Source organism: Ahaetulla prasina, chromosome 8 (genome assembly GCF_028640845.1).
Source record: "Ahaetulla prasina isolate Xishuangbanna chromosome 8, ASM2864084v1, whole genome shotgun sequence".
Taxonomy (NCBI): domain Eukaryota; kingdom Metazoa; phylum Chordata; class Lepidosauria; order Squamata; family Colubridae; genus Ahaetulla; species Ahaetulla prasina.
Window position 1 is genome coordinate 21221984 of NC_080546.1, and position 18939 is coordinate 21240922.

The 18939-nt window shown below is 34.6% G+C and overlaps 1 protein-coding gene across 2 annotated transcripts in view; it reads left to right on the plus strand.

Annotated features, from left to right (window-relative positions):
• The first annotated feature begins 2476 nt into the window (after positions 1-2476).
• SMARCAD1 (SWI/SNF-related, matrix-associated actin-dependent regulator of chromatin, subfamily a, containing DEAD/H box 1) overlaps positions 2477-18939 on the plus strand; it is a 41289-nt gene continuing 24826 nt past the window's right edge. Inside the window, exons 1-8 of one of the 2 annotated variants that reach the window (XM_058192362.1) lie at positions 2477-3110; positions 7729-7897; positions 9871-10054; positions 10384-10447; positions 12543-12634; positions 13682-13765; positions 14208-14292; positions 16549-16967. In XM_058192362.1, coding sequence (XP_058048345.1) covers positions 2870-3110; positions 7729-7897; positions 9871-10054; positions 10384-10447; positions 12543-12634; positions 13682-13765; positions 14208-14292; positions 16549-16967 — 1338 coding nt within the window. In that variant the 5' untranslated portion in view covers positions 2477-2869. Of the gene's footprint in view, positions 3111-7728; positions 7898-9870; positions 10055-10383; positions 10448-12542; positions 12635-13681; positions 13766-14207; positions 14293-16548; positions 16968-17218; positions 17602-18939 lie in introns of those variants that run through there. The other variant, XM_058192363.1, reaches the window with a different exon arrangement.

Genomic DNA, 18939 nt, shown 5'->3' on the forward strand with positions numbered 1-18939 from the left:
TGTGGTGTCCCAAAAGTGCTTTTTTAGGAGGCAACTGGACATTCTTGGGGGTTTTTTGTGTGTTTTTTTGTTTGTTTGTTTTTGTTTCTCATCCAAGAAACTTCTTCAGCTCTGACTGGATGGTGGTAAATGGAAGGATTTATATTCCTTGCAGACAGCTGAACATTGGCATTCTTTTAGAGAGTCCTTGAGGCCACTAGGAGCTTTATCTGTGTCCCTGGGTATCAGGGTCACTTGTGTAGTGCAAACGGGTGTGGAGCCTTCTTGGCTGCAAGATGTCTTCTGTCCTGAGTCCTTTCACTGTTGAAGGCAGGTGCAGGCTGTTGGGGATGAGCTTGTGTTGTCTGCATCTCAAACCGAAACCTTTTGACTAATGTAAATATTTTGGTTCCATAACATTGTTGACTGAACAGACTGGTATAGTTCATATTCTATATCTATTTAATGATCCAGTCTGGCTGCCAAATAACTGCTTGAGATAAAACAGCTGTGCAAATTCTTCAAATGAAGTTTTTTTATAATATGTAGGAACATGTACTTTTCTCTCTGAACACAAAAGTAGCCAAGGCTTTCTCTAGACTTGCAGAGTTTCTTTTTAAGCTTCTTCTGTCAGATTCGAGTGGGTATCATATTCTCTTGTCTGGGTATGAGAATATGATGAATATGTATGTACAAGATTATTGGTGGAATGACCCAAATACCAGATTTCACAATATTTGTCTAAATTTTACCCTGATTGAAATCTTAAATGTTTGCAGTGGAATGCATTGTACTTATATTTTTGTCTGTAAAAATGCTCAAGGTTTATTTGTTTTTGTTTTAGAGTGCCATTTGGAATCATGATTAGGGTTTATAAATTATGCCTAATGGCCTAGTATGACATATTAACTAAGTAAATTCTACTTTAGTCAACAAATAGATATTTTACCTTGACTTAGTGTGACATGTGCATACAAGAATAGCAGAAGTGGGACTAGCAGAAGCTAATATTGATTCATGGGGACTCCTCCGTATTTATCTAAAAAAGATCTATACTGCTTTTTCAGGACTCATACTTTAAAGGGTCTTATAAAATAGGATCCTATAGTATAAAAATCACTAAAATTAATTTAATCTTAGAATTAAGAATTATCCAATCTAATACATCTAAGGAATGTATGAAGAGAATGAGTAAACATTAAGAGTTTTCCTAGCATCTTGCAATGAAGGAGTTTGTCTTAAAATGTACAGCATTAAAACAGTTTGGAAAGAAATGTCTGAAAAAACTAAGACAGCAATAAGAGCAGTGCTGACTGATGACCACAGCTGAAGCTTGGTAAAATACAAGCCTTACACTACATTATATTGTTGATTATCTTCATTAATAACTTGCCTTATTTTTTCTCCAGTTACACTTTATTTATGTAGGGCTGTTATAATTCCCAGCAATTTTAAAACTGAACATTATAAACTGTGGCAAAAGTGAAGCACGAAGATCATGAATTTGTTTAATCTGGACCGCTTTCGCTTTGAGAAGAGGGCCAATGTTGAAGGACAAAATGCTCCATCTTCAGATTCTCCTGAAGATCAGAAAGAGCCCACTGCTTTCAATACTGTAAAGAAGAATTCTTCAATTCCTTCTCCTTCAGAAGATCATGCTATTACTACTGGTGGAGAAGATGATGATGATCATACTAGTGGACCAACCTCTCCAGCATCTGATGTGTCTGAGGAAACCGGTAAACTCTGGGGTTGTTTTTTTCCCCTAATTTATAAATTAATCAAGATTCTATGTACATCACTATTGGTCTAAGGCAGGGATCTCCAACCTTGGCAACTTTAAGCCTGGAGGACTTCAATTCACAGAATTCCCCAGCCAGCTTTGTTGGCTGAGGAATTCTGGGATTTGAAGTCCTCCAGGCTTAAAGTTGCCAAGGTTGGAGACCCCTGGTCTAAGGAACACTTTAAAATAAATTAATCCAAAACAAAAATACTGGTATTCTCTAGAAAACTAGTTAGTTAGCTATTAAGTTACAAGATTCAATCTGGGTTGGTCACCGGGACTAGAGGTTTTGTTTTCCGAGCCTTGAGAGTCGTGCTGGAACCCATCTTTAGGGAAATTCTCTCTGTAATCTGTCGAATCCCCTGCATGGATTGCCCCTGTGACAATGTAGGACAGACGGGGAGGAAGCTAACCACCAGATTGGAAAAACAGAAGCGAGCTGTCAGACGAGGAGCCCCGAACTCATTGGTAGCCTCATACTGCAATGAACGAGGACACACATTCAATTTCTTTTTAAAGATTTTTATGTTTAAAAAAACAAAGATAAAACATTCCCATCTTGACTTAGTGTGACATGTGCATACAAGAATAGCAGAAGTGGGACTAGCAGAAGCTAATATTGATTCATGGGGACTCCTCCGTATTTATCTAAAAAAGATCTATACTGCTTTTTCAGGACTCATACTTTAAAGGGTCTTATAAAATAGGATCCTATAGTATAAAAATCACTAAAATTAATTTAATCTTAGAATTAAGAATTATCCAATCTAATACATCTAAGGAATGTATGAAGAGAATGAGTAAACATTAAGAGTTTTCCTAGCATCTTGCAATGAAGGAGTTTGTCTTAAAATGTACAGCATTAAAACAGTTTGGAAAGAAATGTCTGAAAAAACTAAGACAGCAATAAGAGCAGTGCTGACTGATGACCACAGCTGAAGCTTGGTAAAATACAAGCCTTACACTACATTATATTGTTGATTATCTTCATTAATAACTTGCCTTATTTTTTCTCCAGTTACACTTTATTTATGTAGGGCTGTTATAATTCCCAGCAATTTTAAAACTGAACATTATAAACTGTGGCAAAAGTGAAGCACGAAGATCATGAATTTGTTTAATCTGGACCGCTTTCGCTTTGAGAAGAGGGCCAATGTTGAAGGACAAAATGCTCCATCTTCAGATTCTCCTGAAGATCAGAAAGAGCCCACTGCTTTCAATACTGTAAAGAAGAATTCTTCAATTCCTTCTCCTTCAGAAGATCATGCTATTACTACTGGTGGAGAAGATGATGATGATCATACTAGTGGACCAACCTCTCCAGCATCTGATGTGTCTGAGGAAACCGGTAAACTCTGGGGTTGTTTTTTTCCCCTAATTTATAAATTAATCAAGATTCTATGTACATCACTATTGGTCTAAGGCAGGGATCTCAACCTTGGCAACTTTAAGCCTGGAGGACTTCAATTCACAGAATTCCCCAGCCAGCTTTGTTGGCTGAGGAATTCTGGGATTTGAAGTCCTCCAGGCTTAAAGTTGCCAAGGTTGGAGACCCCTGGTCTAAGGAACACTTTAAAATAAATTAATCCAAAACAAAAATACTGGTATTCTCTAGAAAACTAGTTAGTTAGCTATTAAGTTACAAGATTCAATCTGGGTTGGTCACCGGGACTAGAGGTTTTGTTTTCCGAGCCTTGAGAGTCGTGCTGGAACCCATCTTTAGGGAAATTCTCTCTGTAATCTGTCGAATCCCCTGCATGGATTGCCCCTGTGACAATGTAGGACAGACGGGGAGGAAGCTAACCACCAGATTGGAAAAACAGAAGCGAGCTGTCAGACGAGGAGCCCCGAACTCATTGGTAGCCTCATACTGCAATGAACGAGGACACACATTCAATTTCTTTTTAAAGATTTTTATGTTTAAAAAAACAAAGATAAAACATTCCCATCTTTCCTTATGCAGTGTATCGTCTGGGTACAAACATCTCTCTGCTACATCATTCCTCATTTATCACATCTGTCATTCACATTCACATCAATATTATAATAGATTAAATATATTAAACATTTAAATAAAACTCTCAATTTTCTTCTTAGTATCTTTTAGTGATAATACCATATTGACATCAAATATCATTTTTCTCTTCATACACATACTAACAATTTTCATCTTATTTATATCTCTATCTTAATATATTTTCTACTTATTTTTGGTTTCCTTCATTGCTAAACTCCATTTTCCAACCGTTGATAAAATACTTCCAATATCATACAATACTCTGTTTGCTCTTTCTCCTTAATTGCTAACGTTAATCTATTCATTTCTGCACATTTTAATATTTTCCTTATCACCTTCTCTTCAATGGGAGTCTCTCCACTTTTCCAATGTTGTGTAAATACAATTCTAGCTGCAGTTAATACATGAATAATTAAATACACATTCTCTTTATTATAAATTTCAGTAAAAGTCCCAACAAAATATTTCTGGTTTCAACTCAATACGTTCTTGTATCATCTCTTCCAACCATGTCTTAATTTTTGTCCAGTATTTCTTTGCTTCTTCACATGTCCACCACATATGACAGTAAGATCCAGGTAGTTGGTGACACTTCCAATATTCCAGTATTTAGCTGATTTATCTTTAAGCATCTTTGCCAACCTTGCCAGTGGTAAATGCCGTCTGTAAAACATCTTATACAAATTCTTATATGCAGTAGAAATCATTAATTTATAATTCCTATCCCACAATTGACACATTCAATTTCTTTTTAAAGATTTTTATGTTTAAAAACAAAGATAAAACATTCCCATCTTTCCTTATGCAGTGTATCGTCTGGGTACAAACATCTCTGTGCTACATCGTTCCTCATTTATCATATCTTTCACATTCACATTCATATTATAATATATTACATATATTAAACATTTAAATATTGTAAGACTCTCCGTTTTCTTCTTAGTATCTTTTAGTAATAATACCATATTGACATCAAATATCATTATTCTCTTCATATATATATACACTAACAATTTTCATCTTATTTATATCTCTATCTTAATATATTTTCTACTTATTTTTGGTCTCCTTCATTTCCAAACTCCATTTTTATTTTCCAACCATTGATAAAATACTTCCCATATCATATAATATTCAGTTTGCTCTTTCTCCTTAATTACTAACGTTAATCTATTCATTTCTGCACATTCTAATATTTTCCTTATCACCTTCTCTTCAGTGGGAATTTCTCCACTTTTCCAGCGTTGTGCAAATACAATTCTAGCTGCAGTTAATACATGAATAATTAAATCCACATTCTCTTTATTATAAGTTTCCGGTAAAAGTCCTAAGAGAAATATGTCTAGTTTCAACTCAGTAAGTTGTTGTATCATCTCTTCCAACCATGTCTTAATTTTTGTCCAGTATTTCTTTGCTTCTTCACATGTCCACCACATATGACAGTAAGATCCAGGTAGTTGGTGACACTTCCAATATTCCAGTATTTAGCTGATTTATCTTTAAGCATCTTTGCCAACCTTGCCAGTGGTAAATGCCATCTGTAAAACATCTTATACAAATTCTCTTTGTATGCAGTTGACATCATTAATTTATAATTCCTATCCCACAATTGACACATTCAATTTCTTTTTAAAGATTTTTATGTTTAAAAAAACAAAGATAAAACATTCCCATCTTTCCTTATGCAGTGTATCGTCTGGGTACAAACATCTCTCTGCTACATCATTCCTCATTTATCACATCTGTCATTCACATTCACATCAATATTATAATAGATTAAATATATTAAACATTTAAATAAAACTCTCAATTTTCTTCTTAGTATCTTTTAGTGATAATACCATATTGACATCAAATATCATTTTTCTCTTCATACACATACTAACAATTTTCATCTTATTTATATCTCTATCTTAATATATTTTCTACTTATTTTTGGTTTCCTTCATTGCTAAACTCCATTTTCCAACCGTTGATAAAATACTTCCAATATCATACAATACTCTGTTTGCTCTTTCTCCTTAATTGCTAACGTTAATCTATTAATTTCTGCACATTTTAATATTTTCCTTATCACCTTCTCTTCAATGGGAGTCTCTCCACTTTTCCAATGTTGTGTAAATACAATTCTAGCTGCAGTTAATACATGAATAATTAAATACACATTCTCTTTATTATAAATTTCCAGTAAAAGTCCCAACAAAAATATTTCTGGTTTCAACTCAATACGTTCTTGTATCATCTCTTCCAACCATGTCTTAATTTTTGTCCAGTGCTTCTTTGCTTCTTCACATGTCCACCACATATGATAGTAAGATCCAGGTAGTTGGTGATACTTCCAACATTTAGCTGATTTAACTTTAAACATCTTTGCCAACCTTGCCAGTGGTAAATGCCGTCTGTAAAACATCTTATACAAATTCCCCTTATATGCAGTAGAAATCATTAATTTATAATTCCTATCCCACAATTGACACACATTCAATTTTGCAGCTACTAAGATTGTTGGATGAGCAGGCACAAAAACAGCCAGGGAAATGATTGAAGCCTGGGAAATAGGCCCCTTGTCAGTCAACAGGAGTGCTGATTTACCACCAGTCTATCAAGTACTTGGAAGGTGAGGGCTGGACAGCCGAAGCAAACAACAGCTAAAGACTTAAAAGACAGCCATCAACACACCCCAATCAGCATCTAAAAAGCCACATACAGCAGGCACCATATAAATACCACACACAGAACTTTAAAAGTCCTTATTGAAAAATATATCAATATGCATACAAAGCAACTCTTTTAGGGACTTTACCTCTGCCTTTGAGTCCATTGACAAATCTCAAGTATGGGAAAAACTAGCTGACAGATATTGATAAGCACTTTCTTAAACTAATTATTGAACTACATACAATTCTGACATTACAGTTAGAGTAAGAATAGGCCCAGCTTTGTTTTATATGCTGTGTGTCATTTAGAGTCTCCAGATAGGTGGAACTAAAATTTCCACAGTTCCTTCTTTCTGTGCCAGATTGATAGGAAAATTTACTGCAAAATGATTGATGGACATCAGATAGCCTATCTCTGATTTCAGAACATGTTCAATGTAACCTGTGATATAAATAATATAAATTATTTAAAATGTCTGCTAGTTAATTCCTTATAAATGATTGTACATATAAAGGGTAACCTAAATATTAGATTAGTCTCAATTCAGGTAAGAGGGAGCTTTTATTAGAAGATGATTTTGTTAGTAGACGATTTCGCCAATTAAGTGGCATTCAATCTCTTCTAAATAGAACTTGTTGTGTATATTGAGTTTTTTTAAACAAAATGTTCCATTTCCTTGGCCTCATATATTACAAGTCAAAATCATAAAACAATTAGTTTGTTTATAAATTTTGTTAATCTTTAAAAACATATTTTTGTTCTTGTTCAATGAGATATCTGTTTCTAATCCATTCTGAATTTATTGAATGCTTTGGTGCATATATTCTAAACTTATGAATAAAACATTCTTGACTCAGATTTGGTGATAGTTATATAAATCAGAAAATTTTGGGAAAGCATATATTTCGTTGGAACTGCTATCAAATAGGGTATATATATATATAAGCTATGCTTTATTGAGTCCAGTGCACTTCAAGTTGCAAGTTCTTCGTTTATTCCCATCTTTCTATATCAGTAAAATCTTTCTAGCCATATGTTACTATTACAGCTTGTCAATAAATTTTCATTATGCTTTAGGGGGACATATCAAATATGCCATTTTATGTGCGTGTTCACATTTGTCTCTGCCATCAGCTAAGAATTCAGTTAAGAATTATCTAAGTTAGGAATTCAGAGTTAAGAACAAATTTTTATTTATCATTGTATCACAAAATACATCTTAGTTACAAAAAGCATTATTATTCTGTTTATGAATAATGTATATTTTATATCTTTCATTCTGATTCCAAAGATGACTCCAGTATTCCAGAAACTCCTGAAGCTAAGAGGACAGTGCAATCAAAGTATTTTAAATATAAGAAAGATGTTATTGAATTGTCATCTGAGAGTGAAGAAGAAGTACAAGGGAAATGCAAAAATACAAAGCAATCCTCGGTTTTTAGAAAGGATGTTATTATAATGTAAGTTTTATAACTTCTTTCAGATTAATTGCTTATTTTAACATTAAAAATCAGTCTGGAATCTTTAGGACTTGATGTTCAAGTTTCCTGTGACCATTCGGGGCATGGCTCAGAGATAATACATGCAGCTGGCAGTTCAAACCACCCTTTTATTGCTTCAAAATTCCCCAAATGCTCCCATGTTTCTAGCAAGTCCCAGAGCAAAGTGATGACAAATACACACACACCTCAAGCAGCCTCTGGTTGCAGATACTCCAACCCAGTGCTGTGAACACCATGGCTGCACAGCAATAAATCCAGCAGGGCAAGTTGAAGAATCTAGGAAGCACGGGAGCACAGCAAGTAATCCAGAAATCTAGAAAGAGTTCAAGGAATCCAGGAAAGTTCAAATATTGGCACTCCAGGAATTCAGTGTTTGTTCCCGACAAATGCCCCTCCCCACTGAGTCTCCTTAAGTCTTAGTCCCCAGGTGTACCTTGTGAAAAGGGGTGAGGCGCTCTCCTCCCGAGTAGCTGGCTCAGTCTGCACTGTTCTTGCCTTCTCTCTACTCTCTGTGCTTGCGGATCAGGACGGGGTGGTCCTTGCTCCTTGCCTGAGCTCTGTCTCTCATGTTCACTGCTTAGCCTCTCCTGGTCATCCAGCTCTTCTTCCTCCCTGCCATAAGCCCTGGCCTGATTGGCCCTGATCCTCCCCATTTACCTCCAAAGCCAATGAAGTTTCCCCCTCGATCTCTGTCTGCTCCGGTTCCAGATTCAATCATTTTCCCCCGCAGATTCAGGCTCTGACAGGGGCATGAGATTTCCTATGATACAATATAAAGGTAATAAGGTGGTAAACCAGGAATTTTTGTGAACTTAATGGATCTAGTTCTGAATAAAATACAGAGATTCACCATAAAGTGTTTTTTTTAATTAGTAACATTGTGAAAGTTGTCGAGGAAGCATACTGAATCAGAAATCAGAATCAGAAATGAAATTAAAAAAAAAATCTTAACTAGAATAAAATATTCCAAACTGGAGCTTCAAGTGCAAGCCCTCGCCACTCAAGCAAATGGAGCTTTGTGCGCGAGTGCTGACCACTCACACAAGCAGAGCTGCGTGCACACACCTGTTTACCACCTCCCTGGGTGGCCTGTTCCAAACAGGCTACAACCCAGAATGGGCTGTGGCCTGGGGGTTGGGGACCTAAAATCCTGATCTAAAAAAAACCCTCTACTACATCATTGTAAAAAGAATGCAATTTTTTTTCCTAAATTAAAAAAAATAAAAAAATTGTTCCTGCTTTTAGTAAGATTTTATAATAGGGCTATAATTTTTGATTTCTAGGAAATTTACCATTATCTTCTAATGTCTAAATCAGTGGTAGTCAACCTGGTCCCTACCGCCCAATAGTGGGCGTTCCAGCTTTCATGGTGGGAGGTAGGGGTTTTGTCCGATACTGAAGCACTTTCCTTTTTTTTAATTTAATTGACTTTTTAAAAAAATTTCATAGCATTATTTAAAAACATTTTCATTAGGTTTTCATAAAATTCCCCGTGACAATTTAAATTTCTGAAAATATACTATTTGTATCACCCGCGCATAACTTTAGTTCACGTTACGTAAGTGAAACTAAATGGCGCTGTAGTGCGACCACAAACAAAAGAGCCTCGTCCCAGAATAGTCATGCATCTCCCCCCACATTACCCAGCTGTAACAGACAAGCAGAGCTGGTAGCTAGCGCCCACCTCCCAAACCCAATCCACGATGCGCGAGAGGCATGCGCAGATGACGATACATGGTGCATTACTGTGGAACCGGTGGGCAGTTAGAAAATTTTACTACTAACTGAGATACAAAAGTGGGCGGTAGGTATAAAAAGGTTGACTACCCCTGCTCTAACCACTGTTACCTAATGTCTGTTTATGTATTGTATGATGTATTTTTTAATTCGACAGTAAAAATTGTCATAATATTTTATCTCCACATTTACAGTTCTGAACCTTCTGATGACGAAAGTGAGAATGAATCATCACAATCTCTCCCTAAAAGTAGTCCAGTTGAAATGTCAGATGCCACAGAGGAGGAGGAGCAGGAGGAGGAAGAGGATTTGAATTATTGTAAACTCCAAACACTAAAAGAACTTTTCCCACAAAAAAGTGACCAAGCATTATTAGAGGTACAGTGTTATAATCATCAGGAAATATCCACAGACATACCTTGAATGTCTGAAGATAAATCTCTTTCAGAGATTCCTTGTCTTCTCTTTCCCTGTATTTCAACAGCCTTAATCAGAATGTAGGTGGTCACTAAATGAATGGATGTAAACTAAGGACTGCCTGGATTAGAAAGAGGATAATAATGATGTATTCAGCCTCTCTGTCTCACACACACATATACTGCATATTGCATTTCCCAATAAAAATGCATAGGATTTCGTAGCAAAATGTTAAAGTAATAATAATTTCAATTTAGAAAAGAAATGTTTTTCTCATCTTCTTCTTGTAGCTCATAGAATCAACAAATACTATGGATGAAGCTATAGCTGCTGGTCTAAAATTGTTTGATGAAGGTATACGGCTATTTTTTTATTTATTTTTCTCATTTTTTTTGTAATTGACATGTTTTTACTCTTTCATCACACCATCTCATTTATTATTGTTCAAATATTGTATAGACTTACTGACATAAATACTAGCAAAAAACGTACATAAAATACTGAAATTTATATACAAAGAGAGTCAAAATACCTAATGTCACATGTTCTTAAATTCTTTTTTCCAAAGTTATGAGAAGTCACTGTCTCTCATTGCTAAATATGCACAAATAGGTGATTAGTTGCTACTGTGCATATAACTTTTTTCAGAAATCAAACAAATTAAAACCATCATTTTATGCATATAAACTTATCTTTAAACTAAAATATATTTTATAATATACTGCATGTACAGAAATCTATTAAAATTGCTTAAATTGAGTCCTTGTAGATGTACTTTAAACAAAATGCTGTTTCAATTTTACAGTGTTTAAATACTTCACAAAGATGTTTTGTTTCAATCTGGTTCTTTGTTTCCCCATTGCCCTAGCTTCTGTTTTTTTTAAATAAGAGTTTTAACATAACACTAAAATTTCAGATCTTTTTTATAGTAACTGACAAAGACACTAGAGTGGGTATATTCATGTGTACAAAGAGTCAGGGAAGAATAAACAAATCTGTAAACAATGGCCAAGTTTTATGTTCAATTATTGAACACCTGTATGTTGAAGGGGGGGAAATTATTTATTCTTCTGAAAGACGACAATTGATTACATTGTGAAAATGAAACCATGTAAAATAAATGTAATTAATTTGTTTGATTAATTTGAACTAACGGTACTATTACCATGTAATATTTCCCATATTATTTATCATATTAACAGATTTAGAATTTGTATGATGGTTGGTCACAGTCTGCCACATACGTTTGGCATTTTTATCTATTTACCATGTCCTTCCCAAGACTAGGGATATGCAGATGCTGTTTAATAATATTGCCTGTATCATTGCAGGATGTAAGCTATTCCAAGTAAAGCTGTAGTTTGCAGTTGACTAATGGTGATATTGTCAATGCCAATGGTGTTCAAGTGAATGAAGCAGCCTAATGTTTTTACTGCACATTGGACTGCGACTGAATTTAAGCAAACGTGTTTATACAGACTAGAATTTATAAAATTATAATTTTTACTTATGGGTTAGGATCACCACCTTGAACTAACCTAAAACCAAGAGGGGGGAGTGTAGTGAATAGACACATGACATTATATATTGATGATACTGAGCTCACACACTCATCTGAATTGTAGTTTGTGAGAAGACAAAAAGCTGTGTTTGTGGCAATAGTGGGAATAGATTTGCCATTAAATTATATACATCTTTCACACTGTAAATTGCACATATATTGCATGTGCATGAACAGAACTAAAAATACTGTGTAGAACATGTATCTATCTATATAAAAGCAAAAACCACTCATGCCGTAATCACAAACTCTCCAGAACCGTAAAGCCTACAAACTTGAAATTTGCCACATATGTTCCTCTTGGCTTCTAGATGCTCACTAAGAAAATATTTTTCGAAATGACCATCAGAGCACTAGTATTTCTTATATTATTATAACACGGTTTGATGCTAAGTAGTTAGATGTTCTACTCCCCCTGCTCTGTGGGGCAAGGGTGAGGGAGAGAAGGGGATAGGATAGGGGAGGATTTTGTGGGGCAAGGCTGAGGGAGAGAAGGGGATAGGATAGGAGATGTTTCTGTTGGGCAAGGCTGAGGGAGAGAAGGAGAGGAGAGGCCGATCATAACTACTCATTAATTTTCAAGCTGTAAGTGTCAATTTTTCAAGCGTGATCACATAGCTTCATAGCGGAGCACGGGTATTCAGCTAGTAAGAAATAAGTGTTTCAAAACATGGGGTGGGAGGCTAATCTTAATTGTCCTACAGTGCTATTCATTTTAAAGAGAAAGTTATTGTGAGTTTAGTTTACATTTTTAAATAAGACAGACGGTCCAACATTATTATATTATTTAACTCTTCCTGAAATAATACAAATAACCCATATCACTTAGATAGTAGACTGAAAGTCCTTTTCAAATATTAATTCAATGTACTTTTTTACTTATAAAAGGAGGATCTCGAAAGAGAAAGCTTGAAGAAGGTGCGATGAATGATTCTGAAGATAAGGATGACCAAAGTGCAAAAAAGAAAAAACTTGATCCTGTGAGCATTTGGTCCTATTTTCTATATATAACCAGAACCCAAGCTAAAGGGAGAACCCAATAGCAAAAACAGAGGATAGTAAACTTCACTAAACTTCTGATAACTCTATTCAAGAAGTGGAAAAATTCCTCCTTCAGACCCAGAAGTCTTCGTTGATGATACTGGCTTAATATATAAGGATCTTGCTCTGCTTCCTGTACTCCTAAATACGTACATCTACTTCATTTTCACAGTTAATGGTGATGTGGCTGCTTGGGTTGTGCCATTAAATGCTAAACATTGCCTTGAGCCTGATTGCACAATTTCTCTGTACCATGGTCTGTGTTTGATGGCAATGATAGTCATGGGATACAATGGCTGGATAAAGCATTAGGTGGAGCTAGGACAAAAAACTGGTTTAAAATTAATTTAATTAAATAACTGGATGTTACATTATTACCCTGGATCTATTTTAGAATTTTCTCCTGTTACATTCTAAAATATAATTTATCATCAACTTTGGGAGTTTTCTGAAGGGTTCCAAAAGTCCTGAGACCCTAGAGTTATGTAGCACCACTAAAGATAGCAGTCTTTAGTCTAAGTATCAATCTGTCATTAGACTACCTTCACCTGTCTTTGATTAAAATCTTTCTTTACTGAATCAGTGGAAAGTAGAGAGGGAAAATATTATATAGTCATAACTCTGATTAAGCTACAGCTTTTAGGTATAGTTACAGCGCTCTCTTGTGCTCTCCCTCCCTGTCCCTCTCCCTCTCTCTCCGAGAAAATTGAATTTCAAACTTTCACCTTTGTATCAGACATGCTAGTTTAATTTTATGAAAAATAATGTATTGATCCAACCATTAAGCAGTGCTAGTTTACCTAAAATGGGTTTTCTGGTCACTGATTTTATTTTATTTTTTTTATTAAATGAGGATGCATTTGTATTATATTTGTAGGATTGTTTGAATTCTTTTATAAAATGCATAAATGTACTTGTATTTATTTAGTAATCTAAATGGTAGACTGAATTGCAAAATAAAATTTATCTTTTTTTTTCAACCATAGTTGCAAAATCCTGAAAACCAGGGGGAAAATCATGAACAGTTAGTAAGCAAATTGCACAAAGAATTTCCAAGTTTACATAAAGAGGTATGGTTTTACTTGACACAGTATATGTTTTAGGCTAATATTACAAATAGATCTGTAGCACCATTAAAGATTGTGTATCTGTCTATTTGTCAAATATACCTTTAGGAACTTGGAGCACTTTAAACTGTAAATAGGGACATTCCAACCTTCCCTAACCAAGTTTACAGTCTGACATAAAGGCTGATGGATTGAAATTTTCCCTGAAATTGAGACTTCTTTTGTACTGCTATAGCATCTCAGTCTTAATTATTAGATAAAATATAAAGACTTGTAGATTTAGCAAGCTCTGCATTATAGTTCTCAATACCGGGATTCTTTCTTGAACTACTTTTTAGATGAGACTATATACATATATGCAATTTTGATAGCAAGGTCTCTGTATGTGTTTTATATGGTTTATTAATCCTGTGATCATGCAGGATTTATTTATTTTGTGAATTAGGAACTGAGAGATGTACTTCAGGAACATAACTGGATATATCAAGAAGCTTTGGATTCTTTAAAAGCATTTATGGAAGATCAAGAGGGTAAAGATATTTTTATTTTAATTAGCATATATCATTAACTGAGTAAGCATGCATCTTTCTTATTGCCCACATATTCAGCGAGATCCATACTCCGTTTCTAATAAAAGGTTTGAAAGAGGTTTAAAAATTATTCTGTATGGATTTTGTTTAATTTAGTGAATCAGGACTTAACATAAAAGAAGCAAAATAAATTACAGTAATGCGATAAAAATATAAGACATCATAGTAGAAAATTACACCTAATAAATGAAGAAAGGAAAATCCTTATGCAAATAAGTTTTAATCAGATTTAAAATAACAGAATCAGCACCATTTCGTGACATGGTGTTGTTAAGTGAGACTGAGTGTCATTACGGAAGAAGCTCTCTGTCTCATTCTTACAAAGAATTAGCTAAAAGAATTGTTGGCAATGCATATTCTGGTAATCTTTAAACATGAGTGACTTAGAGCAGGAATCTCCTGACTTAGAGTAAGAAGAATTGGTTATTTTAGGTACTGTGTCCCAAGCCATTTAGGACTTTAAAGGTAAGCTCCAGCCTCTTGAAGTAAGCCTGTAAGCAAAAATACTGCTGTTTTGATTCTTTCTCCGAGCTTGTGGGTTGGTTTCCAAATGTTTCGTTACCAGGCTAGGTCACATCTTTTTTTTAAAAAGTTTTTTATTTTTTTATTTTTATAAAAATGTCAAATCAATATGCGAACAGTGTGGCACCTGGGCTGGGCGCCATGCATTCCAATACAGATGAAACTGATCGGGTTAAACATTATTATTACATTCAATCAACTTATGTATTTCTAATAACCAAACACATCCATATTAGATTAAAATCTAACATTATTCAAGTATTCCACCTATTTCTCATTGTTACTTTCATTTTATCAAATAAAAATGTATACATTAATATTCCCTTTATTTCTATCACTTGGTCTGGCTATTAATTATATCACCCTATCTTAAAAGGCTTTTTCTTTCTTTCATGTCTTGTTTCTAATCATGTCACCTGCCTTAAAAAAAGGGAAAAGATGGTGATGTGTAGGGGATGTCAGTGACAGTGTTCTTCTGTTTATAAGGGCCTTTATAAGGACGCTGGTATCCCCTACACTCCGCTGAAGATGTTACCTAGCCTGGGAATGAAACGTTTGGAAACCAACTCACAAGCTCAGAGAACAAACCTTCACCCTCCTCCTATACCCGAGCTACAGCTATTCACCAATATTGCATACCTATACATATATTTTAAACCCTTTCTTGTCTCAGGGGGTTCTCAAGTTCAGTGAGGCCTTAATTGAGAAGTTATGTACTTAGTATGCTTTTTCAGAAATGTGGTAAGTCATCTAGAAGAGAATATTCATCTGATTCCTAGATATGAGGACCACCTACGTTCTCCATCTTTCTGAGTTCAACTTATGTTTATCCTATAGCCCAATACTGACTCCAGGCACTAGAACAACAGCTGCTGTTGCTTGAATATGATAACGTAGAAAGATAAATAATTTCACCATAATGATAGAATGCATATGATAGGGCTTCACAGCTTTGTAGAGATGGTAAAAAGTATGGCAAATGAAATAAATGCTTTGTGAGTCCCCCAAGGGCTGTGGAGTTGAAGATTCCCCCCCCCCACTTTAAAAGTAGACATTTGTGACTCATATTTAAATGAGGAGGTCTTTTCAAGAAGAAACTGAATTTTTATCCCTGGAAACTTTACTCATTTTTAAAGAAATATTCCTGGATTCCATCCAGTCAGTCTCCATTGACTTACCATGAAAATTCAAGCGAAGCAAATATTCAAGAACGAAGGAAATTTCTCAAACCCCTCCATGTGTTCTGCCCATGTTCTTTTGCTAGGATTGAAACTCTTCTATGATCTCTAATAAGCACTTATTTAACGGAATAATGTGGTGAAGTAAAAATACTTTGTGCTGCAGAGTAATAAAATAGCATGTCCTCCCAATATCCATTCATTGGCAGTGTGAGAACTCACAATGTAAGGAGGATTTTCACTGCTTCTTGCAGTGCATTGTCAGATAACATGTCAAATACTGCTCTGAAATGTTTTCTTGACTGTTTTCGATCATTTCGATAGGAGTGACATGGGGCAAGACAGCTGTACCGAGTCTAAAAAGTTATTAAGTTTGAACAGAAGCAACTTCATGATGCTTTTTTAGACTCCTGCTAGATTCAGTGGGTTTTGCTATTATCCTCACTTTTCAAATTGTCCTTTTATGTTTTATATATATATATATATATATATACAGATGCACCTTCAAAGAGTGAAGTTTCAAAGAGTGAAGTTTCAAAGAGTGAAGTTTCAAATGGAAAGAGCATCTCGGTTAATAATGCCACTGACCACAAGAAAGATACCAATATGAAGCCGAAAGAGAAATCATCTAAAACATCTGAGAATGGCTTCAGGAAAAAGGAAAAAAAGAAGAAAATTTGGAGTACTAAAAAGGACTCCCAGGAGGTACAATACGAATCTGCTTCGGAAGCCGGTAGCTCCCTTGATGAGGACTATAGCAGTGGTGACGAAGTGATGGAAGATGGTTATCGAGCTAAAATTCTTAATTTTCTTCAACATGCTTCTCTTGGTGAACTCACTTTGATTCCACAGTGTTCTCAGAAAAAGGCTCAAAGAATAATGGAGCTCCGTCCCTTTAATAGCTGGGAAACTTTGGTAAGTCTGAACTCTTTCCTTATTTTTTAAAAAAATCAACAGCATATAATATATTCAAGGGATGTCTTCCTACTAAGAAGGCATATATGTGTCGCTTTACCAAGCTAAAACACTTTGCTTCTTCTAAGCCAGTAGCATTTCAAACAGTGTCAGATGACCTCACTTTGAATGCATTAAGGGATGATTTTCTTGAAAAATAGAAGCTGATTGGCTGGCAACTCTGTCATTAATTCTTGAGCTCGGAAACTTGGTTCACTTTACTGCAGAAGAAGAATTTGGAGCTTTCATTTGTGAAGCTGCTGTTTGCTAGTGTCTCCTGATCTCCTGAAAAACCATACAGAAATGCAGAATGTGGCAATTTTTTTTAACTGCAGTTACCTCAGAGAATCAGTAACCAACTTGCAGAGTTTCTCCATGATTGAGATGCCAGGATAATAAGTGTGTTAAGCAGTTGATGAAGAAACTTTTGTTATTTTTTTTTTGATTCCTTCATTTTAACTCATCGCTGACTTTTTAATTTTAATATTCAGCAGTTTTGGTAATTTTCTTGAGTACTATAAGGGTGTTTTTTTAACTTTCAAAAACAAATTAGAAGTCTTGACATGGAAATGAAAGAAAGAAAGCATATCTGTTGGTGAGTACTTTTTATGCTGCTCCAAACATTTTAAAAAATATTTTTAGTAACTTTATTTCATGCTGTATCACTAAAATGAACAATCTTTGGTTTTAGAGGTATGACTTTGTGATTGGGTTTGTTTGTTAATTTTTCAATGGAAAAATTGTGGGATTTTGGTATTTTGTCTCTTTAGAGTTTTATTTGTCATTGTTTTAGATAAATTGTTGGAAGTAAGCTACTTTATCTAATTCTTCTGATGTTTGTTCCTTAAAACATTATTTCTAGGAGTCGAGACCACAGCATTTAAGCATTTTTTAAACCGTACCTCTATACATATGCATTAATTGTTGGACCCTAAATTGTTTGGGTCACGTTTTTGAATGAAAAAAAATATTTTTTTTGCATATTTTAAAGTGCATACATGAAAAATACATGCAGATAGCTTTCTAGCAGTGCTGCCTCTGAAGTTGTTTTGCCTGAAGTCTTATACTTTGAACAGAACATCTGTCCCTTAGAAACATGTTGAGTTTTGTCTCAACAGCTTCTTTGCAATAGTAATTGCTAAAGGGCTGCCATTCTTTGAAATAGTTCCACAGAATTAAATTGTGTAGGCCTGTTTTAATTCAAAACCTCTTTCATAAAGGATTCATTTGTCAGTACCAAAATATTTACTTAGCTTCTGTAATAACATGCCCCAATATTAATGAAATTCAGCAAATTATATTCTTGGGAGTTTTCAAGAAGAAATAGCTTCTTAAAACGCTGGCAGCAGACTATTCAGCTGTCCAGCATTTTTGTTACTATGCATTAAGGCAGTGTTTGGGGAGAAGAAAAAGTCATACTTTGAAGCGAAATATAAATAAAAAATGAAAGTATTCCAGTTTCTTTTTAACAAAGAGATTAAACAACTTTAATTTTAAATGTGAAATCTAAGAACTGAGATGGATTTGATGGTTCATAATACATTTTAAATGTGGTTTTTAAATTTAAATAATGCATAAATATACCAAAAGAGACTATAAACTTATAATTTTCATATGCCAGTTTTGCTTTATAAATTGTTCAGTTATCAAGTAAAACTGCTTGCAATATTTTTTAAAAAATCTAATAAAAGAATCATAGCGAGTTTATGGCACAGCAAGAATTTGAATTGTATAGGTTAGTGGACAGTTATTGTATGCAAGCTTAATCAGTTGTAAACCATAGGTTAGTTTTGGATATGGCAAATACATTTTTATAAAGTTTTTGCATTAATTATTGCAATTGGCCACAGCTATCTTTTCAATAATTAGAATAGTCTAGTAATGAATACGTAAAACATTGTTTAAAGTTTGGAATGGATATTAATATATGTTT